At 40.9% G+C, this 27633-nt stretch overlaps 1 protein-coding gene across 2 annotated transcripts; it reads left to right on the top strand.

Annotated features, from left to right (window-relative positions):
* Nucleotides 1-594: 594 nt before the first annotated feature.
* Nucleotides 595-27577, top strand: rgl2 (ral guanine nucleotide dissociation stimulator-like 2). 2 transcript variants are annotated; one of them, XM_080038779.1, is made up of 20 exons: nucleotides 595-771; nucleotides 2569-2735; nucleotides 11258-11305; nucleotides 11736-11819; nucleotides 12055-12221; nucleotides 13127-13183; nucleotides 14236-14432; nucleotides 15405-15514; nucleotides 16191-16406; nucleotides 17626-17729; nucleotides 18945-19029; nucleotides 21237-21296; nucleotides 22351-22437; nucleotides 22554-22586; nucleotides 23006-23127; nucleotides 23269-23355; nucleotides 24049-24142; nucleotides 24300-24527; nucleotides 24761-24875; nucleotides 25652-27577. In XM_080038779.1, the coding sequence occupies exons 2-20, from the start codon at nucleotides 2577-2579 to the stop codon at nucleotides 25831-25833; spliced, it is 2235 nt and encodes a 744-aa protein (XP_079894905.1). In that variant the 5' UTR covers nucleotides 595-771; nucleotides 2569-2576; the 3' UTR covers nucleotides 25834-27577. The 2 variants fall into 2 exon arrangements, with proteins under 2 accessions (XP_079894905.1, XP_079894906.1); XM_080038780.1 differs by lacking the exons at nucleotides 595-771; nucleotides 2569-2735 and adding an exon at nucleotides 8519-8738.
* Nucleotides 27578-27633: the final 56 nt, after the last annotated feature.

Here is a 27633-nt window from a genome sequence, read left to right as displayed (position 1 = left end):
GTTATCTTTTTTTTCTTTAAACTGAGCTTTAATATGACCACATGTATTACAAAATTAAGTTATAAAGTTGGCCTATGGGCTTTTGAGGGAATGTTGGTCAGGATTATAGGGTTTCCAAAATTCCAGTAGACTAATAGGGTCGATGTCTCGCACAGCCAGACCACACTACTGCGATGAGTGCCATGACCTGAAGAGGATGTTGGTTTAAAAGCTGAAACTGGCAGCAGGGAAGCGCGTGTGTTGATGCGTGCATGCGCGTGCGCACTAGCCGAACGTGCGGAAATACTTTGGTGCGCGAGCTGTCTCCCCTTCGGTCCCTGAAGTGACATTAGCGGCTCATCGAAGCCGGTGTGTGGCGTACAGTATCCGTGTGCCACCCCAGAAGGACGGGGCTGTTGCCAAAGCACCGAGTGCACAACACACAGGAACTGCAACGTCACGAGAGAGAGAGAGAGAGAGAGAGAGAGAGAGAGAGAGAGAGAGAGAGAGAGAGAGGAGGAGGAGAGTAGAGGGAGTTACAGCCTGACCAAAGTGCGCTATCAGCTATTGAAGGCTGGACAGACGCGCGGTGTGGGGACGCTGATAGAAGGGAGAGAGAGGGTGGGGGGCGAGGCGGAGTACGGAGCACCCTCGTCGTTTGTCGTCGGTGACAGTGGCACAGATGGGTGCGACTCTCCACAGCTGAGCCGGCCAGCGATCAGCAGCAGCAGCACCAGCGGTCACCCAATGCAGCCTGAATACAGCTGACCACGGTCGGACAGCACACATCCAGTAAGTTGATTTATTTACTGCTTCCCTCATGTCTCTTCCACTACATTTGAACGCGCATTTTGTTTAACATGTCCTGGGGCCTTGGTGTGTCACATTGAGTGATTCACAGTAGGAAGCAAATGTCATCATCTGTCACCCCTGTGTGTGTTGTAATAGGAGTTCCTGCACGCACAAACTTTCACAGCCCTCACGCTGTCTGGCTTTATTCTGATCACCCAGAAGCTATCAATAGGACTGAGCCTACCAACTGTTACACCACACTATGGCTGCGTTTATTGAGCAGAAAAGGAGCATTAATGGGGTGTGACTTAGCCCAACTGTAACCTAGATACAGCTGTATGTGTTTGTACACCTCAGTCATATGTGGTCTGTTTGCTCTGGTCAGAGCCAGTGAATAGCAGGCATTCAGCCCTCTGCTGTAGCCGTTGGTCACGGCATAAACTGCTCTGTTTATGACTTGTTTTCCCCACAGGCCTGCGTGTGTGTCTTTGCCTCCCTGGTGCAGACTGCAAGATTATAATGTGCAAAAATTGAAAACATACAGTGAGCAGATGATATATGATATTGTGAGTGTAAGTGAACATTGCACAAATGCTCCAGAGCTATACAGGAGTCTGAGACAAAAGCACAATGGAAAGTTGGGAGTGCCAGCACATTATTATGTCACCCTTGAGGCTTATTAGCTCCTGCTCCTTCTTATCTAGAGCTGTGAGAGTGAGCAGGGGGTCTTAAGGTGACCGATTCTCTGGGTTTTTTATTTACAGCAGCCACCTGTCAGCCACTCAGCACACTGTGCTTACAAAATCAAAAAGAAACCTCAAAGTACACATCATTCCTCAACAAGTAATGCACTATACTGCACTATACTGCACAGTTTAATGTGTGGTTTCTTTCCAATTCACGAGTCTGTAATTCACATTTCCATAGCGCTAAATACTGTATTATCAGCCTCCCCATCTCTCTCCCTCCTACACCTCTCTTCCTGACACAGTGTTTACTAGATGTCTATCTTCATGGCAGTCCGAATACCAAAGAGGGGAAAGGGAAAAGGAAGGAGAGGTTGCTATGCAAATCCTGCCCTGCTGCTGCAGCTCACAATGAATGTGTTAAACAAAATTGGCCATGAAAATGAAAAAGGCCTCCGTGGCACTACTGTAGTGTGTTCCTTTCATTTAAAATGCTTCGGATGTGTACAGTACTAAGACTGTACTTTGCAGTTTGTGTCGGGTATTCAACGTCAAGGCAATTTAGAATGCTTTCCATGTATTATGCATCAGTCATTGATCTCGCATTGTCCAGTATTTACAGGAGGAAATGATTACAGCAAGCAAAACTTGTTTCAGTGTTTACACAGTCAATACACTGTTGCTTTAAGACACACTTGAAAACCTGAAGGAAATGTGGATTGCGTTTAAGGAAGGGTATGAAAAAGAAGATGAAAATATGGCATAACTCTATAGAACAGAATAAACCAAATAATACAAATAGAAGTGCCGTGTCAGGTATGAATGCATTGCTCATTAAAGTTCATTTAATATGCCCAATCAGAAAAGTTTTTTAAATGATTGAAATTTGGAGCAGACCTCGACTGAAATGTATTCTGTATGTATTGATTCATGAGGACAATAACAGTGTAACAAGCTTCAAATGTTTTTCTTTGTATTTTTCATGAGTTATTGAACATGATAACTCTTACTTAATCTCCACACACTCTGAAGATGTTTGCCTGATCTGCTACACCCAGGAGGAGCCAATGAAACCCTTTGTTTCTGATGTTCTCTCTACTGTCTTTTGCAGCTGGCACCATGCTGCCCCGTAACATGCGAACAGGTGGTTGTGATCTGCCGGGGGTGGAGTCCAACGCCGTGCCTCTCATTGGCTACCGGCCCTTACCACCTGACGGCGGCACCCCCGGCAACCAATCGAGAAGAGGGAGCGCCATCGATGAATTGGATACCTCGCAGGTGAGTGTGTTTTCCCTTTTGGCTCGTCCGAGGAACATTATCCATCATTGTGTAGAGTTACAGAAAGTGACGTCAACTATTTCTCACTGCTCTGTTCAGTGAAGTTCCTCCTGGTGTTGTTTGACAATCTCCCACAGCTGACTTTATTAGTTTTTCTTCTGTTCACACAATAGAGTGATGTGACACAGCTGAGAGGGGATTATGATAACTTTCTATTTGCCATGGCTCTCCTGACCTACATAGCTAACAGCATTTAGAGCAGGCGTCTTTCATACCGTACACAAGCTGCATGCTTTTTGAATAAACAGCAGATGTGGTCAGCTGGTTTTCTGAAAACCCTGAGGGACCAGAGTCAGTGTGACAATCAGATGTTTGTGTATTTACTGCTTTTGTCACCAGGGCGACTCAACTGCTTTAATTGTACAAAATGAAAATATTCAAAGAAATATTGGAGTCTTAAACGAGGGTCCAAGGACAGACGTTGTAGTGATATTGGGCTTTATTCATGAAATTGACTTAATTTGACTTGACCTGGTAAACAGAATCAAAAAAACAGTTTCACAACAAAGCTGTTGATTCACTGATGCATTTTAAACTTAAATAGCATGGTGACATATTTTCACTTGCAATAATGCAAAGGTTTCTGGCCATGCTCGCAGCTTGGTACTTGGGATGCCGGAAGAGAGCTAAAGTCATGACATTAGCGATGCAATTTCTTTTGGTTTACTGTCAATATGTCACTATCACAAATCGAAACCTTTGTGATTTACTTTGTGAGCACAGGAGAAACTGCAGCTCTCATTAACATTTTATCTTCCAATTCCCCGAGTGCTCCTCTTAAGTCATTTTTCTATTTTATAGCTGTAATCTCTGCTGCCTCCACTGTTTGCTCTTCTCTGTCCTTCTGTTATTAACGGCCTGTCTGAGCTGGCCTCGACCCCACATGCCCTCACCTCTTCAGTCAAGAGCTGATGTATGGCACAGAAAGGCCTAGGGCTTATGGGAAATGGTGTTTGTTGATGACCTCGAAAAACAGACCTAATGAATAAACAATAGTAGATTGTTTTTCAAAAAACTTGAATTTTTCTTGATATATCTCAACAGCTATTATTTCTATGCCCTGAAGGCTGAATGGTGATAACATTGCTGATTCCTTGACATTACCTCTAGTAGGCCTATCAACATCTTCATAGTTTAATTTGTGAATGAATGTCCTTAAGCCTCAACTGCACTTTGTAGTTAGTTTATTAAGCAAATGGTAGTGTTGTCACGCTTAACTAATATGGTGAACATTGTAAACATTGTTCTAGCTTAGCATGTTGCTGTTTGAAATTATTTGTGTGTCACAAAGCAGCTATAGCTGTAGACTCATAGTCTTTTTTTTAAATGTTAATGTATTAAGACATTTGATTTTCCACAGTCTTTGGCATAAAAATGTATTTCGTGGGGTAAACGTTTTAACTTTTCGTCACTGCAGTATAACATCTGTAAAAATGGATTGAAATTGGACTAAAATTGAGGGATTTAAAAGGTTCATGGCACAAGTGCATTTCCCACGATCTTGCACCTCTGTTAATGTTTAGCGTTGATAGTGGGGTTCTTTAAGCCTTATCAGCAACTCAGATGGTTACTGTCTGAACTTCACACATAGTTTGGGTGCAATTTTGAGGCCTTTCAGAGAACTTTGAGGCTTTTTCTTGCCACATATTGTTCAGTTTCACTTTTTGTTATCAACAGCTGAGGGCAGAACTTCTCTATTGCATGTGTGGTTAACAACCTCAGACATCATCCATAACCATATTGGTAGCAGTGCATTTTCCCTGAGTCATGATGATGATCTACTGACCAGCTCTTTTGCCCTCACCACTCATGACCTATACACAGCTCTTTTGTTTTACTTCACACCGGGCCTCAAGAAAATCCTCACGGCTAAAAAAAGACGTCGCGCTGACTCTCTTTTCCGAGCAGAGCAGAGCAGACTTCCCCCGTGATCGTGTCTCATGGCGGCTGCTGGACACGCAGTAAATAATGCAGGAGGTGGTCGATGTGGTGTACACCTGCTCTCCCTATAAACAGTATCTGGTATCACAGGCCGTCTCCAAGCTACAGCCTGTTGAGTGCAATCCAATATGGCCACTGGCTCATTCCTTAATGAGGGAAACTCGAATGTGTCAGTAAATTAACAACCTGGAGTGAACAATGAAGCTTCTAGATGAAATAAATAAAGTTTTCAGTTTCAGTCACTATACAAATCAAAATCAAGCCTTTCACAATGTTGCATAGTTAAGTTGATACAGATAAACATATTGACTAGACTTGATTTGATTGCCTTAAGCCCCCTCAAATGTGTCAAAAAAGATGTGTGGGGGAGAAGGTCTCTGAAGCTATTCAACCATCAGTTCTGGTGACGTATTCTAGCACTTTGAACCAGGCTGTGACAGTGACACTAATGTAGGATGAATGTGAGCGGATCCCTGTGGCCAAGTTGAAAAATCTTGTGGAAAGCCTAAAACTAAACTTTTGGACATATATTTTGTCCATTGTTATTCACACGTTGCATAGTGGGCTATTTAGCCACTATATGCACCAATTAACACCCATTGGACCTACTGTAATCTGGAAATATTTGTGGAAATCAAATCATTCAGTAAAGTAGCGTTAGAGAAGCCAGGTTAATTAAAAGTTTGCACACGGAAAAGTCCACCGTTCACTACAAACCAACGTGCAACACATCATAGACTGATGATATCTAACGGAGTAATCCAATCCACGGGGGGATCGTTTCCTTTAAGGGGAATGGAACAGCCTTGACTTGAATGCCACGGGCTTTTGACTTGAAAGAGAGCAGATAGCGGGCACCAGGGGACAACCAGATGAAAGCGTGAGAAGAGGAGCTGGAGAGAAAGATAGGAAGGAAGGGGACGGGGATGCGGACCACTCAAAAGTACAATGGTTATCTCTAAATAAAGCTTCAGAAGATGTATTTATTACCCCCTGTTTGGTGGGAAGACTTGTGTAGGGTCGAGAATAAGTTTTAGTTTGTGTATTTGTACAAAGTAACAAGCTGTTTGGCACAGCGGAAGTTCCAAATCCATGGATTTGTTTAAGGTAAATAAAGGTTGAAACTGGTTGTTTATCGAGACCAGGGGGTGAAAACGGAGAGTCGGCATCCTGCCCGTTGCTTTTGTGGCACAGTCCAATAGCTGACGTAGTTTGTTGAAGAGGAGAAATTGACGAAGCCCCATCTACTTGTGATGGAAGGAGAGGGGAAGAAAAATAGCTTCGCAACACGACAGCACGTCCTGCTTCCTGTGTTTGTCTCCACTTATTATGTACTTCCTGCATGGGGCTTGGGGGGGGGGGGATGGAGAGCTTAGGTTAGGGCTCTAAAGACGAGATCCCATCTTACAAATGAACATAAACACAGCGTCACAAATGGAAACAACAACACACTGGAAAACTCAATTCTGGTTTTGGTCAGCTTAAATATATACATGGCATTTCCAAATTACAGCTGCAGAGTCCTTTCTTTTCTTTGTTGTATGATCCAGTACCAACTCATGCCACCCACCACATTTGGCCCTATAATCATGATGCTTATCCACCAGCCTTCGAGCCAGCTGAACTCCAAATTACACACCTATTACGTCTTGAAAAAAAGTTTCTTCAAAAGAAAAAAGGCTGCTCTATTTGACCCAGATTCCGCCTGGTTTCAGAAAGCGAACCCAATTGACGCTCCGCCGAATCTACATTTAACCCACGATTCTCAATAAAACTAGCTCTGACTGGAATAAGGACACAGGGCTAAAGGGGCTAGTTTCTTTGTGGATATGATAAAGGCCCAAAGAATCACTGGACTAATATAAAGTGCGTCAAGCTACACTAGTGATCAGTGAGAGCTTTAAATCACTTTAAAGCATATGTTGGCAGTAGCGGGACCGTGCCTTCAGGGGACATGATACTATCTTATATTCAAATAAGCTATTTTTAAAGGAGTGTTTTCGATTCTTTTTATCTCAGTGAGACTCGTTATCTCCATGCAGCATGGCATAATAAAGCTTTAACACGGTATATGTAGCGGGGCCTCGTGAAAGGTGATGTCAGTTTGCTTTGTGTACTTTGTGGCTTTTTAAGTTGTTTGATGCCACTAACTGCTCCAGTCTTAAGTAGGCCTAGTTTGAATAACATTTAACACTTTTTTTTTGCGCACATGTTGCACACATTCAGTTTTTTTATGCCACATTTTGCAGGTTCAGAATACGTTCGTATTGGGGACCAGACTTTAGGAGAAATTGTACTTAACTTAAACTTTAAGCTTCACTAATCAATATTATAAATTAGAAATTGGTCAAATGACCACATTTCATTTGAAAGTAGACGCTCATCGAACATACAGAGAGGTTTCAACATAGTGGAGCATTTCCCAGCTAACAAGATGCATATTTTTTGGAGATGGAGACAAAAACCGAGCAAAAAGGAGGGCAAATATTTGACCTGCAGCAGTCAGAAAGACAAAACAGTAACACCAAATGAATGTAATGTAATGTTATATAACTTCATTTGAACAAGGACAATGTACAAAAAAAAAACATTCACGTTTAAGGCAAGGTGATATGTAGTGTAACAGGTTTTAGCAAATTACTATTTACCACCTGTAGTCCTTGTGCTCATAGACATTATGCTAATGTTAAAGCTAATGTTGCTCTGTGACTGCTGGATATATATAGGCAACTGTTTGCTCACACATCAGTCATAACAGCTTCAGATGATGTGATAAATGTTGTGTTTACAGGCTGCACCCCTGCCCTCAAGTGGCCGAGAACAATTCAATTAATTGACCTTACTGTCGGTGCTGTGTGTTAGCTGCTGACGCACTAATAACTGCCCAACAAACGCACACACACACACACACACACACACACACACACACACACACACACACACACACACACACACACACACACACGCACACACACACACACACACACACACACACACACACACACACACACACACACACACACACACACACAGAGCTGTGAGAGTCTACACCTAGTTAACATGGCTGCACTGTGCGATGTCATTAGCCCCTTGAATAAACACAGCTTGCTTCCTGGTTGGTCTAGTGGCTGTCTGAACATTTATTACCTCTAGTTACAAGACCACAGGCCTCTAACTGCTCAAATGGCATGTCAGGATTCCTGATAAGAATATAGTATGGATGCTCTCCAACTTCTACCTGTTATAAGTTGTTATAACTGTTTTTCTTAGAGCTGCTGTATTAAACAGGATACTCGGTTCAACTGGTTTATCTGCAAGGGAAGGCCATCTGCAAAGACAAAGAGAGCACAGGAGAGACTGAAAGAGAGGGGGTATTGTTCTGGAAATAGCTCCAGGGCTTTGTGTGTGTGTGTGTGTGTGTGTGTGTGTGTGTGTGTGTGTGTGTGTGTGTGTGTGTGTGTGTGTGTGTGTGTGTGTGTGTGTGTGTGTGTGCAAGAAAGTGCCCATGCATGTCTTTATTGATGAGGGTTTGTACTTGTGTGAGCGGCGTGTCTGTTAGTGTGTTTTTTATGCACATACTTTATGTGTGTATGTGTGATATCACTGAGAAGTGCTGTGCTATCAACCCTGACATATCCATTCGGCTGTGTTTGTATGGTGTGTGTGTGTGTGTGTGTGTGTTTGTTTGAGTGTGTGTGTATAATGGGTGTGCCCAGGTGATGCGGGCTCGTAGGGGCCGGACTTTAGCTCCTGCTTCCGGTGTGTCTTTGTGACAGGGAGACACAAGACGTTGAGAGGCAAACGGCACAGACAGACATAACCAAACAGATCTAGGTCAACTGACTTACAAATAAGAGACGCTCAGGTATAGAAAGAAAGGGAGAAAAGAGGGAGCAGCAGATGAGAAAAAATGGCAAAAATGAAAATGCTATTTCTACCTTTATCCTGAGGATTTCCAGGAAGCTTAGGGATCGCTACCTGTCTGGACTTGCTGAGGGAAAGGTAACTCAGACCATTTTGTCCTCTTTCTCTGTGGGTGCATATGTGTGTTTGGTGATAGGATCACAGGCAGATTTGCATTGCAACAAGTAGAGATACCGTGTAGAAGGACAGCTCTGATACAAATACTAAAATTCAAGATAATTTTTTTAATTATGGGAGCGGCTGCTTGTAGCATTGACCTTCCATCAAGTCGAGTCAAGGTAATTTGAACGAGGCTAACATATGGTTATTACAACTGATTACACCATAGGTTGACCATGGGGAATGGCTGAACTCAGGCACTTCTGCTGCCTGTATGATTGTGTTCCTAGATTCATGGTCTTTGGATTTGCACGGGAGAAAGCTCACAAGTCAGTACATGCAAAATGAAAGAGAATGCCAGGCAGGTCATTAGCTTTAGCCTACTTTTTAGTGAGGCAAATTAACTTTAAAAAATGGTTTCCAAGATTCCTGTTGTATATGTTTTAAGTTTTTTGTTCCCACGGTGTTGCTCATGTGTCTTGAAGATTAAAACTGTTGACGCATGATGATGAGTACAAACCCTCCACAATGGCCTATAGAGTCGGCCAGACAACCTGAATGACTTCACACAGTGTTTTGCTCATGCATTTTTTAGTATGGAAAGAGCTGCAGTTGCGAAAGTGTCTATGTCATGAGTAGGTGTAGAGTCATATTGATGGATGCATCACTGAGATACACAGTCAACATGTCATACAGATGTAAACAAAAGGGCAGCCCAACCCACATGCAGGACAATTCACAACACAAGATTTGAACTGTCATATTCAAATCGGTCAACAGCTTCCTTACTCCTTTAACTAGCACTAGATACTGACAATAGAACATGAACATAGAACATCACACTTTGTAATGTTGACTTCAATAAAAGCACAGAACTACACCAATGAAGAAATACTCAAGTTAAAAGTCCTGCTCTCAAAATCTTACTTAAAGATCTACTTCACGGTTGGGAATATGAAGGTGTATTGAACTCTGAGATCCTATGTAATATAAATGTGCAAACATTTTAGAAATCGGTTCATCCTAGCCTGAGAAAAGGCAGAAAGAGTGTTTTATGGTCTCACTGTCTAACCCTACATTTTACTAGCGTGACATCACACATGGGAAAATGTATAGGATTAACAGGACAGCTGGGCCAAGGGAAGACTGAGGGAAGACTGAGGGAAGAAAACCCTCATTCATTATATTATAATAGCGATTTTATAATGATAGAATGCTGGTTCCGTATGGGTGGAGTATTCCTTTAAAGCCAAAGAACAGAGGTATTATCATCAGAATATAAGCCATTAATGCAGAAAAATGTCATCTTGTAGCTGCTATATATGACATTATACTGCTGCATCAATGTGCAAGTTGCATTTTTCAACTGGTTTGGTCGGAGTTTTTTCCAACTAATTTAGATACAGTAAGTAGGTAAGATGAGGGGGCGTGTGATGATTAATGGCATATGAATTTAAAAACAAATTGTGAAACATTGCATAATTCTACCTCTCTGGGTCTCAAACTGTTATTTAAATGAAAACATCTGAGAAGTCGATTGGAGAAATGTCTCCCTGGTTTAACTGCTAACAACTCACAGACATCTGAAACATGACAACAAGCCGGGCCCTGACTAACACCGTCCCAAGCACAAAGAGGGTTGGGAACCACTAGTTGAACTCTTAACAAAATGTTGATGTTGTTTATAAGCCTATTAACTGCTAATAGTATTGTCATCTGTGTCTGTATATAGTAAGTTATAACTACAGCTTTCAGATAAATGTAGCCCAGGGGTTCCTGCTATCGAAGAGCTGTGTGTGTCAACATGTAATCGTTAAAAATGGACACTAATGCTGCCAAGATAAATTCTTATATACTGACTGTACTCGGTCGTAAGATGCTTAAGTGGTTTTGAGGCTGCAGCAAGGCTATTTCCAAACACATTCAAGTAGTTGTAGCATGTATAATATAAGAAATCCTTTGATTTTAGCTGTTCTTGTGTTGGGCCATTTAAACAGTCACCAACCAAAGATTGGTGTGTATTTTGGGACACAGAGGGCTATATTATCTGTATTATCCAACTGAGTTTTTTATGATCAATAACATTAGCAATGCACATGTGTCCTCAAGCCTAATAAAGTCAAGGCAAAGATCTGCCAGAGTCTAGGTGAAGGGTTGCAAGATTGTCCATGGGTGACACAAATAAATTGATTTCCCAAAGTGTTCCCAAATTGTTCTTGTCCAGATGTATTGTCTCTATACAGAACAAAATAGAACATGTATTTATCAGAAGCACTAAAGGAAAACCTAATCATATTTACAAGGATTTTTTTCTAACATAAAATATATGAGTGTTCCTTAATTTCAAGTGGTCACAGACCAAAGGTATTGACAACCACTGTCTCAGATAGATCATTCCCTTATTGATTTTATGACTTGTTGTTTTACTATTGATTTATAAGACAAATGGCTTAAGCGCTTTATTCTGAACAACTGTTTTGTTGGGTTCTCTTCTGCAGGCAGAGCCCTCACCAATGAAGACTACGTGGTACTGTCCTCTGGATCTGGTAAGGACAGATTATTTGCACACTGTGACATGCTCTGAATAATGTGCCTGTGAGTCAGAAGAACCAAATGTAAAATAGGGTAACTGTTTTATGGGACTTTCCCCGAGGCTAAAACTGGATAAATACAGCTCTGTGTAGCATGTGACAAATTACTTCAAAGCAGCCTCATTTTATGCCTTTCTTCTTTTACACATCCATGGCTTTTGGTTGTGTCTCTAGTAGGACAGATTATACTTTATCTTTAAATGAGACTGTCTAATAGTGTAGGCCTGTAAAGTTCAGCAAAAGGCTAAATTCAGTACTTGTTATAAGCAGTACATTTTTTTTTGACAAAGTCCTCCCAATGTCAAAAATACTAAGTTCATACTGTTTTGCATGCGTCCTTTGCAACCCATGAACAGTGTTGTAACCTGGTTTCTCTGCTCTACAGTCCACTGTGGTGGAGGAGGAGGAAGAGGGAGTGATCTACACAGTGGTGGTCAAACAGCAGCATGGTTCACTCAGCAGTCCCATAGTAAGTCACACATGAATGACTGGACATGCTGTTAAACAAGAGCTATTTAAAAAGTCCTCCTGTTTGCAGTAACATTAACTTTCATCGATGAAGATATCCATTTAAAAAAATAACTGGGATTTTAATGCACCTTGTTGAACTGTTGAACTATATAAACTAAAAAAATATGTTAATACAGTGTTTTGTAAAAATAAAAATAAATCTCTGTTTTCTTTTCCTTCCCGTCTTCCTTCAGTCAGGGGTTTCTCGGTCCCAGTGTGTGAAAGCAGGGACAGAAGAGAAGCTGGTGCGTCATCTCCTCCACTCTTTTTCTCTGGGAGACTCTTCCTTCATCACCATCTTCCTCTCCACGTATCGATCCTTCACCACCACGGAGAGAGTGCTGGACATCCTCACTGACAGGTTGGAGTCTTTTATTTCTGGATCAGAACAATTGTGTTTGTATTTTTTTTTTGTCTGGTAAGAGAGAACATCTTTTAGACTGTTCAGACATTGAGATACTTTGACACACTGGTGGCAGAGCCTGCAAAAGCACCAATGTAATTTAGATGTTATCCTGATGACACTTTGCATATCTGCACCAAATGTCATGGCAATCCGTCAAAAAAGATGTTGAGATATTACAGTCTGGAACAAAGTGTTGGACTCACTGACAGACATTGCCTTCTTCAGAGCTACACCGCTAGCGTGCTTAATAACAATTAGCGCAATTAAATATTTACTGGTCGATCAATTTACTGTAAATTAAATGTCCATTTTCACAATACAAACAGGTGTGAGTTTAGCTCTGCCATTTATCTAAAAGCGGAGCCAAATTCAAACAGCAGTCCCTAGATTAATAGAGTAACCTAATTTAGCAAAACTTCACAATGTAGGAAGAACCTGTGTGTGTGTGTGTGTGTGTGTGTGTGTGTGTGTGTGTGTGTGTGTGTGTGTGCGTGTGTGTGTGTGTGTGTGTGACTAAACTCCAGCTTAGTGTTTTTCCCAGGAACGTTACCCACCAAAAAATATATATAAGCCAGCTTGCGAGGGCTTTTGGTCCTTAATAAATGGATGTCTTTGTATGGAAAATCTTTCCCATGAAGCGACACAAAGGAGAGTGAGTTTAGGCAACATGCTGAGTTTACCTGTAAACATTACGGCACCACCTTCGCCGTAGGATTTCCTGGGAAAAACAAGCCAGAAAAACAGTTATCACAAAGCATAAGAATTATTTATGACTCAGCAGAAGCTCATGTTTGAGGCTGAATTATACAGATGTTTTTTTTTTTCTTTCTGCTCCGCTAACTTTTCCTGTTTGATAACAGATTGGAGAACCCGCCGGGGGAGAGCGAGAGGACCCAGACCAGACAATCTTTCAACAAGTGAGTCTAGAAGAAAAAATGCTTCCCAACGTCTTTGTGGAACTTTCAGTGTGACGAGCAGTGTTTTCGTTTCCTCTGTGTAGTTCAAATCCCAATATTGACACATCGATAACTGTTATGGATAATGTGTTAGGAAACAATTGGCCTCTTTGCACATCCAGCAAGTATGGAGCAACACTACAATTCATTTGCAGTAATGTTTCGGTCCACCTGATGACTTTATGTCCAATATTTACTATTCTTTTAATGCTCGTGAGTGAAGCACCTATTCATTCACTTACATTAGCTGTTTACTTTGATATTCTGCAATATGGTGCTGTCCAGGTTGTTTCTTAAAAATCAAATAACAAGCCAGAATACGCTAAAAGGCTCCGTAGAGCAATACAAAATATTTTAATTTCTCACATGCGGATATTTTTCTATCATTTGAAACCTGCTTTTCTTGAAAGGTGCCCATGGTGCTGTAGGACCAGTTATACCTGCTGTTGTGAATAGTTTATTACTCGTTGCATGCAGGCGTTCAGCCTCTGTTAAAAGAAAACAATCTTAATCCTTTGCGTCCACTGAATGGAACACTCATCTCCTAAAGCTGCTTTTCCTTGTCCAAACACCCTTGAGAAAAGTGATTTCTTGGCAACTTCTTGGATGTGTTGGAAAATATCAATAGAATTCAATCAATTCCAATCTGCAACGGTTTGTGTACGCGCTTCCAGCAAGCTTGCACCAGCTCAGGGTTATAACTGGAAAAATGTGCTCCAAGCGAAATCTAGGATTGATTTGAAAATTACTATTACGATAAGGAAGATCAAGGCTAAAAAAAGAAAAATATAGTCAGGTTGTTCGAAAAGGTGTGAATGTACTGTATGAAAAATAAACCATCTATCCATCTATCTATCTTTCCTATCTATCTATCCATCCGTCCGTCCGTCCGTCCGTCCGTCCGTCCGTCCGTCCGTCCGTCCGTCCGTCCGTCCATCCATCCATCCATCTATCTATCTATCTATCTATATATCTATCTATCTATCTAATTATCCATCCATCCATTTCCACAGAGCGGTGTGCACAGTGTTCAGCACGTGGCTCTCTGAGTATCCTGAAGACTTCACCAGTCTGTGGGACCCGTCCAGCCTGCTGCGCCTGGCTCCCCTCCTGCCCCAGGACTCCTCGTCTGCAGCCGACCTCCGCTCACGTCTCCTCAGGATAGCAGAGGAGCTCAGCGAGAAAGCCCTGCTCCCGGACGCCTGCAAAGGTCTGCATTTTAGCTGGGATTTAAAAGACACAGTTAAGGCCTAGATAATGTTTTCACGTATTTACATGCATTTGTGTTGGGGCTGCAAAGGACAACACAAAAAAAAAATACAACAAGAGCTGGTCATGACTTCCTTGAGAAAACCGCAGTCAGAGTGTATTATAAAGTGTTCTTCTGATCTCAGTATCAGGTTGTTTAAAATCCTTGAAAATTGGATCATTTCTTACTGCTCCGCTATAAAAGCCACAGGCGGCCTGTGGTTGCAATGATTTTCCGTGTGCGGTTTCGTTCCATCACTTTGGTACTGAATGAAGTATCTCCACAACCATTAAATGGATTGCTATAATATTTTTTTTACAGATATTTAGTTTCCCCTCAGGATGAACTGCAATAACCTCAGTTATCCCCTGACTTTTCATCTAGTGCCATTATCAGATCTAAAATGGGATTCAATACTTTGGTTTATGATATCCCAACCAGCCTCATATGCACTTTGTGTGTAGCGGTAGTTATGCTGCAAATAACATGCTTAGGCCTAATAAACTAAGACTGTGAGCATGGTAAACATTATATTTGCTAGCAGTTAGCTTAAACATAGCTGTGTCTTTGTAGTAAAGCTTCAGATCAGTTAGCACTGTCTCTCTTTCAGCCTTTTAACTACAGGTCATGGTCAGGAGTGAAATATCTCACACTTTAATATTTTTTTCTCATTAAAATGACATTATGTATCCAGATTTCCTGAGATAACTACTAACTTAGTTTTAATCTTGAAAAGAAAACACCATTTTATGGAACAAAACAAATTCTGTATAACACTGCACACTGGGAGGGATCACAACAACAGCTCTGATAGAAAAGGATTCCTGCAAAATAAATATTAAGAACATATGTATGCTACTTCTTAGAAACAGAGAGGCCTTCCTTATATTCCGAATCCCCAGTTTTATAGAACAGCTCTTTTTACCTTCTCAGATAAGAGCGGTTGTACCAGCCGACCCCCTGACGCCTCCAAGTTTGAACCCACCAGCATCCTGGGATTCCCTGCAGCGCTCGCGGCAGAGCAGCTCACCAGAATAGAGACGGTCAGTTCTCCTTTAAAGCCTAATAGTGGTAGGCCTAAGAAACAAATATTCGACCAGGGAAACAGACATTTTATTATAGCTCTCTTCCTTTTTTTTTTTCACTTTTTTGGCATTTTTTCTTTATTAGACAGATTTGGAGAGACAGAGTTGAAATGGGGCAAAGAGGTGAATACATGCACAGAACTGACCCGGGTCAGATTTGAACCAGGGTCCGCTGCACGGCCTGAGCCTCTAGGGTGACGCTCTAACCACTGTTCCACGAGCGCCCCCAAATATAGCGCTCTAGTTAATGGAAAGTAATTGTCACATTGTCATTCTGTATACAGAGTGTGTTAGCAAAGGTACTCTCTGTACCTCTTCTATTGACTCTTTAATTAGATTTGTTCCGGTACAGTCTGCTCTCCATCATCCTAACCTGGCATTGATTCTGTTCCATCCTGTTTTATGTCGGGATATTTCCATGTAGATACATTTCAATTGTGCTGCTCCGTTTCACTTGATGAAAAAAACACAGGCTCCGCATGGGCTCGCTTGTAGTTTGAGCAATATGTATGTATGAGCCTCCATGGCTGTAAACACAAACCGATGCGCTGTCAGGAATAAAATTCATGTGATTTCGGATTTGTCAAGAGACGTTGTTGTTTTTACTGTAGATTTATATGCTGTCACTCATCAGGAGCTGTTTGTCCGTCTGGTGCCGTACCACTGCCTGGGCTCCTTCTGGTCTCAGAGGGATAAGAAAGGGAGGGAAGGCGCGTGTTGGTCTGTCCGGGCCACCGTACGTCAGTTCAACAAGTTGGCCAACGCGGTTCTAGCCTCCTGCCTGTGGCCCACCAATCTACGCAGCCAGCAGAGAGCACGGCTGCTGGAGAAATGGATCAGCGTGGCAGAGGTCAGTGTGAAAAAAAAAAGTCAAAGGTCGAAGTGTTGTTGTCATTTTTAATCGCCTGGAATTGAAGTGAATGCGGTTTCATTTCCCAATGAAAGTATTAACAGCATGTCAGTTGGCGGGTTGGTTCAAGTCAACCAAAACCTCTCAAACTGTGCATTTCATTCCTATTATAAAACCACATTAATCCCCCAAACATAATCCTTTTTCTCAGCTCAGCCTATAAGCACATACTATAACACACTCAGAGTCGGCTTGGTTTCTCCTGTGACTGTTATCCATTTCACAAGCTGAGTGCAAATTAGGACATCAGGCTTTGATGTATATGATTCATTTCTGGACAGAGCAGCAGGAAAAGTCCTCCTTCTATTTGAGTGCATCTGATGTTGGATCCATTTTGGCAGAAAAACAGTAGAGAAGAGAGATTGTAAAAAAAAAAAACAGCATATTTTTTTTCATCCTGGAAGTTAGAGTTCCGGTACACCTTTAGGAAATGGAATAGGAAATGAACTCTGCACGAACGGTACACACCAGTAATGTGCTGAGTGTATGCACGGTAAGACCTCGAGGCAAACAGCAAAAGGTTTAAATCTGCTTAAAAATGTCAGTATTATACATAATGCTTTGCAACAGTGTTATGGTTGTTATGGCACAACAATACGTTTCTTTCAAAGTACCGGAAAGCTCTTGGCAACGGCAGGCACTAGCACATGCACAATCATAATAACACACACATATGCATTAACATATCCTGTCCTTGTTTGATATGTTTCATTCCTTTCCCAGCCTCTTTATCTGTGAATAAAACACATATTCACTTCATTATTCCTCTATACAGCTGCATTTGTCATCAAATACACACACACACACACACACACACACACACACACACACAAACACACACACACACACACACACACACACACCCACACACACACACACACACACACACACACACACACACACACACACACACACACACACACACACACACATTTTTGGCAAAGTGGTATCAATGGTTTTCTGCCAAAGTGCCGTCCCAGGCTCATCCTAGGTTTTCTTTTGGGACAAGCCTCTTTAGCAGCATACATTATTCAGCTCCTCTGGCCGACACTGCAACTAAATACAAGCCAGGTCCACTCCACCAGGTGTTCTCAGTTACAGTGCAAGCTTTGGTGTGTGCATTCATGTGTGTGTGTGTGTGTGTGTGTGCTCTCAACAGGAGTGCCGAGCCAGGAAGAACTTCTCCTCGCTGTACGCCATAGTGTCTGCCCTGCAGAGTAACCCCATCCACCGGCTGAGGCGGACGTGGCAGGAGACTGACAGGTCTGCAGCTAACAACTTTCAGAATTTAAAAAGACATTAGGAATGTCCCTGAACAATTCATCTATTTGTATGCTGTTGTTTCCGATTGCCTTCCATTAAAGTAAAGTATAGTCAGGACAGCCTGACTATAACAGAGAATAAAAGTGGATTTATTTAGTTGTACAAAGTACAGTCATAACTGATCAAATAGTCATACAAATGTGTACAGTACATTGAAATAAGCAACACAAGTACCTCTGTCTGTGGACCTCTGCTGGTGGCCAACTAATTGCAGCAGTGGCACCTCGGGTCGCCATGACACATTGTAATAGCTTGAAATTAAAAGGAACAACGGACATATCGTTTTGCTCTTTCTCAAAGCGGCATATCTTATACGTTTCACCTTTTCTTTTCCTGCTATAACAAGTCAAATAAAAGTGTGAGCTGAGGACACTAGGTAATAGGGTAATATGAGTAGTGAGGTCACAAACCTACAGGAAAGAGATAATGTGTTAAAATGTTCAATGCTAAGCCTAGCTTTGGTTATTTTTCCGCACACACAGCATTGTCCAACTTTTTATAGACAGGACAGCTTATCGTATCAATATAATATTGTAGCACCTTGTAGAAAATACATAATATTGACCTATTTGAAAAATATTTAGGTTAGTCATTTTAAGAAGCCATAAACATTACACATTTGATGATGTGTTAAAAATATATATTTTTTAACAGCTATCCCTACATGCAGTTTTGTATGAACTGTAAACATGAGGTGTTGTGAGGGCCAGGGGGAGAATTTCTTCACACATTGAAACAGCATCACAGAAAACTGGTGTTAGCCTTGGGATACTTTATTTATTACGCAGCAAGACAGCCTTGTAAATAAATCTGAAGCCAACTCTCATAAATAAACTGAAGTAAAAAATGATTTCCATTCCGTCAAAATGCTACTTCAGCAGTATTGTCTCCTCACCAGAAAAAAAAACACTCAGTCATTCTCACCTACGGCTTCACGTCTGAATCCCATTAATTCTGTTTATATTAAACACTGTTCAATTATTTCCTCTCATCAGTCGTTGTCTCTCAAACCTTGGTATCTAATTACAGGACTTGCTTGTGGCTTTGCAGACTCTTCAAAAACAGCTTGTTTCTACATTACAGTTCATGAAAAATGCTAACATATTAATTATAACTTCCTGTAAACCAATTCAATGTTTTTGGTCTCTTGAACAGGGAGGTGGTGAGGAGATATGAGGAACTGTCAGATATCTTCTCAGAACAGGACAACTACGCACAGAGCAGAGAGCTGCTGAAGGAGGTGAGTTTGTGTCACACAACAATGGAAATATACAAGGTTGTACACATTCAAAACAGGATATCAGGCTCTGCTTGATGTCACGATTCACATTTTACAGTGCACTATATAATCAGGTTCCGTGAGAAATCTGATCTTGTGTTGATGGCACGCAAAGGCCTGTTTATTATGCTGTCATAAGTATTAAACCAGTCTTGTTTATTAAAGTTTAAAGTTCAAGGTTCAAACCTGAATGGCCGGTTTTGTCATTTGACCACAAGTGTGTAAGTTCATGATACAATTAACTGGCTGCCTAGAAGCTGGAGAAGCAGTTTCTTATGCTGAAAAGTTGCCAGTTCGATCTATCATACACAGAGTTGCATTGTGGGAGTGCAGTGTTGGTCTAGAGTCAGATAGCAGCCACTCTTTTCTGATGATTTGAGCACACTTTTTTCTATATTTCTAGATACTTTTGCACCGGATTTTGTTTTTAAATTGTATTTGTAGAATGACATCCTCTGGGAAGCATGAATGTCTGTAAAATATTTCAATATATTGTCAATATATTTCAGTCTGGGCCAAATGCCATTCCTATACTTAAAGTCACGACGCCAGCATGGCTAAAAACAACTGCTGCACTTTGGCTGATATCTTACTTCCTGTTGACAAGCATCCCGTGATTGGAGCAGCAGTGTGGGCAATGTATTAATGCGTCTGTCATGTGTTTCTGCGACCGGACCACATTTGTTAAATTTCCTATCTGCACATGCCGAAGTCGAGCCCTTATCCTCAGCGGAAGAAAATCATTCAGTGGCAGAGATTTATGTCTGCTTTAAAGACCAGAAACCAGCCTAATCTGGTTGAGTAGAACTGCCCTTATTCTGTCAACACATTCCCTTCAGTGCCAGACACTCATCTGAAGACGTAGCTACGTATATTATATATAGTTTGCAGTGTGTCAGAGAGTCAGGGGAAGTTGGCAGGTTTAGCAGTGTTTTGATTTGCTGTTATGGTGCAGTGCAGGCATCAATACCTTTGCATTAGCAGGGATTTTACCCAGGATGATATCCCCAAAGGAATTCATCCTAACATTTGCTTTCATTTTGAAAGCTTCACTCAGAGCTTTGATTTCAGAAAAAAAAAAACATTGCCTTCCGTTGCACTTTGATTTTTTTTTCAGCTCAGTTACTTGCTTCGCTTCATATTTTAACTTGAAAACTACCTAACACTAGCAGCTGGAGTGTAAAATGAATGGTTCAGACTTGGGAAAAGTTTGGCTTTTGACAGTGTAACAACCCTCTGCGATATAGCACCATCATAACAGTGTCTTCTTTGCTATTGATGAGCTGTCATGGCAGATCTCTAGAATGAGCCATGTCAACTTCAAATTGAAATGAACCTTTCTAATCGGATGACAATTCATGAATTTGCCATTGTGAAGACATCATTGGGGAATATCTTGTTTGAAGTTAAATGTATGGTAATAATATTATGCTTTAAATGCTACTGCAAATCACATATTTCTGATGGCATATTCTACAATTTAAAATAAAAAGTCATATGACTAAATAAGTGACAAAAAATAGTGACAATAAAAATGCTCTGATAAACCCACTGCATGCTAAACGCTCCCAGTACCAAACAACAGACAGATACAGTTTGCAGCTATGGTGGTGAACATGATACAGATATACAACTCCAAATGGCTGGTGATGTTGCTGTGTATCTGCTGAATATATAATCAGATGCAGATTGCTTACACATTAGCCATGTAAATCAAAAAGGTGGCGTCTGAAGTGTTGTGCTCACAGCTTATATGCTGCCCCCAAGTGGCCATACACATCTCTTAAAGCAGGTTTAAAGTTTAAATATAGGTGTATAGGGAATATTGTATACATTATTATGCTAACACTTGTACATTAAGGCATAACATTTTAATGACCATGTGTAAGTCCATTAAGTAGCTGTTCCGGAGGTTTTCGAACCACATTGCATGATCTTCATAAGCAGATGAAGTGTGCCAAGTTGTAATACAATTTTAGCAATAGTAATTTTTTTTAAGCACTTCAAGACTCTTGTCTATTTCGACGTAAGTCTAAGTCCAAACTTGACAAAGGTTTGCAAACTCCAGTGTGTTGAAAGCAACAAGAACAGCTCCTCAATTGAAAAAATAAAAAGACTTAAAAAAATTAACAGTAAACCTCCACATTTTGCTTGCTTTTGTCTTACAGGAGGGCACGTCAAAGTTCGCCAACCTTGACAACAGGCTCAACAACAAACATCTTAATAGGGTAAGTGGAGTGGAAATAAGGACTTTAGAACATAAACATGAAGGTTTAGCTTTTCGGGGGCCAGGCTTTTTAGTGTAAAGTCACTGGGTCGCACAGTTAGGTCAGGGAAAGCGATCTCACAACAACGTGCTGAAAACAGGTCAGCACTCAGGTGTTAATGGCTGAAATTGAGCGAAGAAGGATATGTTCAACACTTGTAAATTATTCTCACTGCAGTGTGGAATCATTTGGTGTCACCAAGACACTTCAGATAATATCCGTCGCAGAGGATTACCTTAAAATGACCTCAACATTTGTTGATGATGCAAAAAACCTCAGATCTTGAAGTACATGAAAAAGAACAACTTTCACTAACTTTGCAGCCAACCCCTGGTGTGCATACCAATCCTTTCAGCCCGAGGGGAAAATGGAGGAATGATGTAAGACCCTGCAAAAGTGTCATTAATAGTGTAAAAGTTAGGGGACAGAAACATCTTTAGAAGAAACTTGAATTCAGGTGTATCTTGAGGGCGTTTCAATCTTATCTTATTATACAATGTTTGCTGTTTCATCAATATTCAGCATATGTTTAGTATAACGAAAGCATTAAGTAAAAGACAAAGGCACTCATTTAGGATTGATAAAAAGCTATTGATGTCCTGAGAGTTTAATAATAGATTTCTATATAGGAGAATGCCATTTTCTTACAAAATGCTACATTGAGACATTACTTATGTCACTTTTGCTAGGCATGGGGGGGGGGGGCATATCAGTGCTTTGATGGAGGGTTGAAAAGGGGGATCGACCGGCACGCGGCAGCGAAGTGGAACAGAGCGCTGCTGTCTGTTGCGTGTGTGTGTGTGTGTGTGTGTGTGTGTGTGTGTGTGTGTGTGTGTGTGTGTGTGTGATGTTCTAAGTCCAGAGCCAACGTTTGAAAAAAAAATAGCTGCGGGGCGGCTGCTCTGAAATCCCTCGCTGTGCCATGTGAATAGAAAAAACCTCTGGAGAACACATGAAACACTTTTCTTTCTTTCTAATATTTTTTTTTTAATTCTTATTATTTTTTATGACACAGTCGACCGCCCAGGGCACCGTGCCCTACCTGGGTATCTTCCTCACAGACCTCACCATGCTGGACACTGCGGTCAAAGACAGGCTGGATGTAAGTTTTCTCTCATCTCTATCAAGCGGAAAGCTGGTCACAGACACTGGAATTTTGCCCTGTGCTTTTTACAATTATCAAACTTGACATAGCACGTTATGTCCTTCCCTCTGCAGAACGGCTACATCAACTTCGACAAAAGGAGAAGGGTGAGTGCTTCCCTATGTATGAGTTTGAGAGATAAGAGTTTAAAGTTCAATGTATTTTAACACTGGATATAAAAAAAAATTTGGTTGCTTTTAGCTGAGGCTGAGCAAGCGCTTAGCTTAGACATAATAAGCAGGTAGTCAGGTGTGTATGAGTAATTTAAGCACCCTGATAAAAATCCAGTGACCCTGGAAAGTATTAAAGAGGTACAGAAATCAAGAGAGATATGCGGGTTCATTTTTAAGATAAGAGGGTATTAGAGTGAGCAGAGGTCTATGGTTATATCTGAGGGAGGAAGTTATTAAGCTAAGGGCAAGGTGAGAACAAAAGAAAAAACTGGCACAGTAATACTACATCAGCCAACAGTGGGGCTTTTTTTAAAAATGTGAAACTTTGTGGTGATACGGTTCTTTGTTATCAGGAATTTGAGGTTTTAGCTCAGATCCGGCTCCTGCAGTCGTCCTGCAAAAACTGCATATTCATCACTGACGAGGCCTTCACTCAGTGGTATCAGAGTGTTCCTACGCTGACAGAGGAGGAAAGGTAAACATCAACAAGTCTGTGTCAGCTACTGTTTCAGCAAATGTCCTAAATGCATTATAGACAGCAACTGATATTATGTGTTGCTCATTATAAAAAAAGATGGATTGGTCAAAATCTAATTGTTTCTTTTGTCCATTTCAGTTATGGACTGTCCAATGAAATCGAAGCGCCCAGTGAGCCGAGCCCCCGTGGCCTTAATCCAACAGTCATCATCACACAGTGCCCAAGGTGAGCTATAGTCAACGCACACACAAATAAACACACATCACGATAAAATGACTGTGATATGACATTCATACAAATCGGAATATGCACTATAGGACTTAAGTTGATAGCTAGGGCAACTTGTCTGATTTCATACAGCTGCATGTATAGTACAGTATCCTCTGCGGAGAGGGGCTTATGTGGGCAGGAAGAGTCTGCTGAAAGATGCCATCAAGTTGCATTATGCAAGTTTGTGATTTGGGGCTGTATATAAATTAAACTAATATTATCACTGGAGTGAATTAGTGATGGAACAATTCCATTTACACTAGCGAATAAAAGAAAGTTGGTTGACAATTTTTGTAGTTGTTGCTGCCGTTGCTAATCTCTTTGGAAACTGAATATTTATATTAATAATATATATAAACTGTTTTTTTTGGCAAAAAAGAACATAACATTAAAACCAAAACGTAACAGTTATCCCAATAAATAACACAGACTTACTGGATCACACTAAAAACAAACATAACATACGTATAATTTTTTTAGATTTTGGACTGAAATTTGAAAGACATTTTTTTTTTACAATTTCCTGTTAATTTGTTGACTAAATGTTTATTGAAAAAGCTAAGAGATTGATTGATGATTAGAAAAAAAACATTAGTTTCAACCTTAATTTTAACCTTAAAGTGTGTATATGTTTTTATCCGTTGACAGTCTGAGTAACTCCCGGACCAGCCTGGCTGGAGACGGTGAAGGCCTCTTTGACTTCCCTTCGCCTGTCAATCATCTGCTGTCAAAACTCACAAAGGTAATATCTTATTGCGTATACTTTTAGGCAAACTTTGTAGTCATATTAGCTCCTAGTAGTGACACTTGTTTTGTTCATTTTGTCCAAATCTTTCAACCAACAAAACAGTCCCGTCCTTGGTTATCATGAGCACCATTGTTTTTTATTTGTATCGCAGCACATGAGATCTCCATCTGTGTCCTGTCTGGATGTTGACACGTCTCCTCCGACCAACGACTCCTCCACCACTGTCAAGCTGACTCCAACCACGCCCACAAAGTCCCACCGCCGGTCAGCTTCATGCGGCAACAACCCCCCCAATAAGATCCAGGGGTCTGGGCCCGAAATGAGAATCATCAGGATACTCATGGACATACAGGATGGAAACATGTACCGAAGCATACTGGTACTAATTCAAAAACCATTTCAATCTAATATTCAAGCGGTGACATTGCTGTAAAATGCTCTGCCTAAAATGATCTGCGACACACTTGCACTTACAGCCTGTCCTTTTATCGGCAAGGATACCGTTAATGATAGTCATCAGAATCAGATTGTCAGGATACAATGGAGCCGGGATATCATTAGTGCAAATCAAGCTGTTCTCGTGTCATTGTTATTCTCCTCTCTCCCCCTCAGGTCACAAGCAATGACAAGACCCCCACTGTGATCAGCTCGGCTTTAGAGAAGCACAATCAGGACCCCACACAGGCGTCCAGATATGAGCTGATACAGCTCCTGCCTGAAGGAAAAGGTAAAGATGTGTTTCCAGTGCAGCGAAACAGAAAATGATCTAAAATGTCCTTGTCACTGTTAAGACAAAATCTACTAGAAATATACACCATGGAATGATCAAATCAAATAAGTATACTCTTAATATCTGTAACTCCAATGATTAGTTTATTGACCCATCCACAGTCCATGCACAAAAAATGAATCGCAACTACAGTATCTTGATAAATGATTCAACTATCTTTTTTTTTTTTTTTTCGCAAAAAATGCTTAAAACATTTTAAAAAAAATTCTTGTTACAACTACTCAAGTGTGATGTATATATTGCTGATTTTCTCTTATATGATTGTCAATCAGATATATTGAACGGATCCTATTTTGTACTATATGTATTGTCTGGGAGGTGAGAGGACTCAGTAGTGTAGGGAGGGGGATGAGTGAAAAGGTGCTGCGGGGACATTGTGTTGTAAAAGAGAAGAGGAACAAAAGCCAAATCACAGGTGTGTGTGTGTGTGGGGGAGAGGATATTTACCAAAGGACTGGCTGCTGCTCTGCCTAATATGCACGAGGCACACTGGGCCTTGGTGTCTCCCATGCCACTAATTAACCTTCAGCATGTTTGCAGACAACACAAAGAGCAACAACAGGTCAAACCTAATATATTGTTAATGTTATGCCTTAATAAGAAAGTGACTGAAGCGAGCTTTAGAGTACTGATATCACTGGTGCAGCAGCTTTTTGAGAATCGCTATTGCATTCTGATGTGTTAAATTCCCCTCTCTTCTTCTCTTAACACAGAACTGGTCATCCCTGCAACAGGAAATGTCTTCTACGCCATGACGTCGTCTAGTGTTGACTTCCTGTTGAGAAGGAAAGGAGGAAACACTCCTCTGGGCCAGCAGCCCATCACCACGGAGACCAGCGCCACTTTCCCCCGAATCAAGGCCAAGGGGAGGAGACTAGTCAGGACCTTATTTTGACACCAGAACTTTTTTTTCCCCTCAAAACAAACTTTGTGCGCAGTGACGGATGTGAACGCAAGGGCGAGCTCTCACAAACTCTAGATGTGGCCTTCTCCTCTGTGCAAAACAACAAACAAGTCTACTTATGCCTTCCCCCTCCCCCCTTCTTCCTATACAAAGCTTGTGCGACCAAAACACCAGGACCAAGTCTCCTTCCAAAAAAACTTTTGAGTCCTCCAGCTGCCCTGCCTCAGTTCACCAGAGCCTCCTGCAGTGTCAGCTTACCTCTTTTGCAAACAGTATATATTACTGATTTACATATGGAGGGAGAGCAATGGAAGCCTTTAACCGAGTGCTTTTTGGTGCTGGCTCTCGAGTCCCCCGTCAAGTAGCACTTGATGCATTTATTTCATTCCAGAATACGATCTGTTTTTAATTGCTTATAGCCACCAGGAAATCCTTTGTTGTTGTGTGCCTCAGTCGTGAGTGACGTTTCAAAATGTTAAAAGAAGATGTAATTGTTCGGAAAATCTGTGATCACCTGAGGATTCAGGAAAGTTTTTATTGAATTTTTTCATTTTTGGAAAGATGCATTATGAAAGCTTAAAGTCTAAAGCACACATGAGGACCACCGTAACATGCAAGGGCATCGTTGTAGCAAAACACTGGAGCTTTTCAAATGATACATATATATGTTTTGTATATATTTATATATTTTGTATGTCTGTATGATGTCAACATTGTGTTTACACTGGAAAGGAGCTCTAGGTCCATGTGTCGACACTGTGCAGTAACTAATGAATCAAGGAAAAATGCATCAGCTTTGACTCAAGCAGACATCCATTTGAACTTAAACTTAAAGCTGCAATAATCAATAGTTTTACAGTAACAGTTCATTAAATTACTGTTTTGTGAATTGAGCTGCCTCTTGTGACTAACCCTAAAAATAACTCTACAGCATTAGCTGGTGAAAAAAATTCATGTATAAACCTGCTCAAAAGCTAGATATTTTTCTCAAGCAATCTATAATAATATAATATAACTCCATATGTGTATGGAGGCACTTGTTTGCTAACATGTTAGCTATCACAACTTTGCAAGGCGGGGAAAAATAGTCAGTTACACAGCTTGAGTTCTTCCGACCCCTAGTGGTTAATAAAGGATTATTGCAGCTTTAAAAAACACCTTGCAGCACTTTCAGAAGCTTGTGGCTTTGCTTCAGTTTATCACTGTTAAACCAAAACCATAAGGAGGATACATTTAATTAAATGCAGAATTATACGCAGCTCAGCAGGTCACATCTTAACTACTGTTAACATACAGTACAATGCCTCAGCTCCTATTTCATGTTATAAATTAACATGTGTCTTTCAGTGTAGATGCAAAACACACCTCTTTGAAAATAGCCCAGACTTTGACGAAGTCTTGTGACATCTGGTTGTACCCGCTCAGTGCTGGTGAGGCCTCGTAATTGGCTGAGGCGCGAGCATATGGGACACCAGGAAGAGGATTCTGGGTAATAAATTATAATATATGATGTGTGCTAGAGTTTCTTTATATGTCCATGGTTAAGCTATGTTGCTGTATATTTTCGTGCCTTCTTCTCAAGGGTGCCCATCTTTCCCATGTTTGCATTAATGTGTACAATATACATGCAAAAAATGAAAATGCAGTTAACGCCAGTGCTGTGTTGTCCCACATCAAAGCTATTTATGCACTACATACAGGATGTCCTATTTTTGTGGTAATAAATTTACTTTTATATGAATTTCATTGCCTTTGACTGAAGTGCTGTAACATATAACCCCAAACCCTAAC

This window comes from Ammodytes marinus (genome assembly GCF_949987685.1).
Source record: "Ammodytes marinus genome assembly, chromosome: 13".
NCBI lineage: Eukaryota > Metazoa > Chordata > Actinopteri > Uranoscopiformes > Ammodytidae > Ammodytes > Ammodytes marinus.
Note: the sequence above shows the minus strand (reverse complement) of the source record. Positions and strands in the feature narration are given on the sequence as shown.

Coding starts and splice junctions, on each gene's coding strand:
- rgl2 (XM_080038779.1), top strand. CDS start 2,577: ATGCTGCCCCGTAACATGCGAACAGGTGGTTGTGATCTGCCGGGGGTG. Junction 14,433..15,404: donor GCTCCCGGACGCCTGCAAAG/GTCTGCATTTTA, acceptor TTACCTTCTCAG/ATAAGAGCGGTTGTACCAGC. Junction 23,128..23,268: donor ACGCTGACAGAGGAGGAAAG/GTAAACATCAAC, acceptor TGTCCATTTCAG/TTATGGACTGTCCAATGAAA.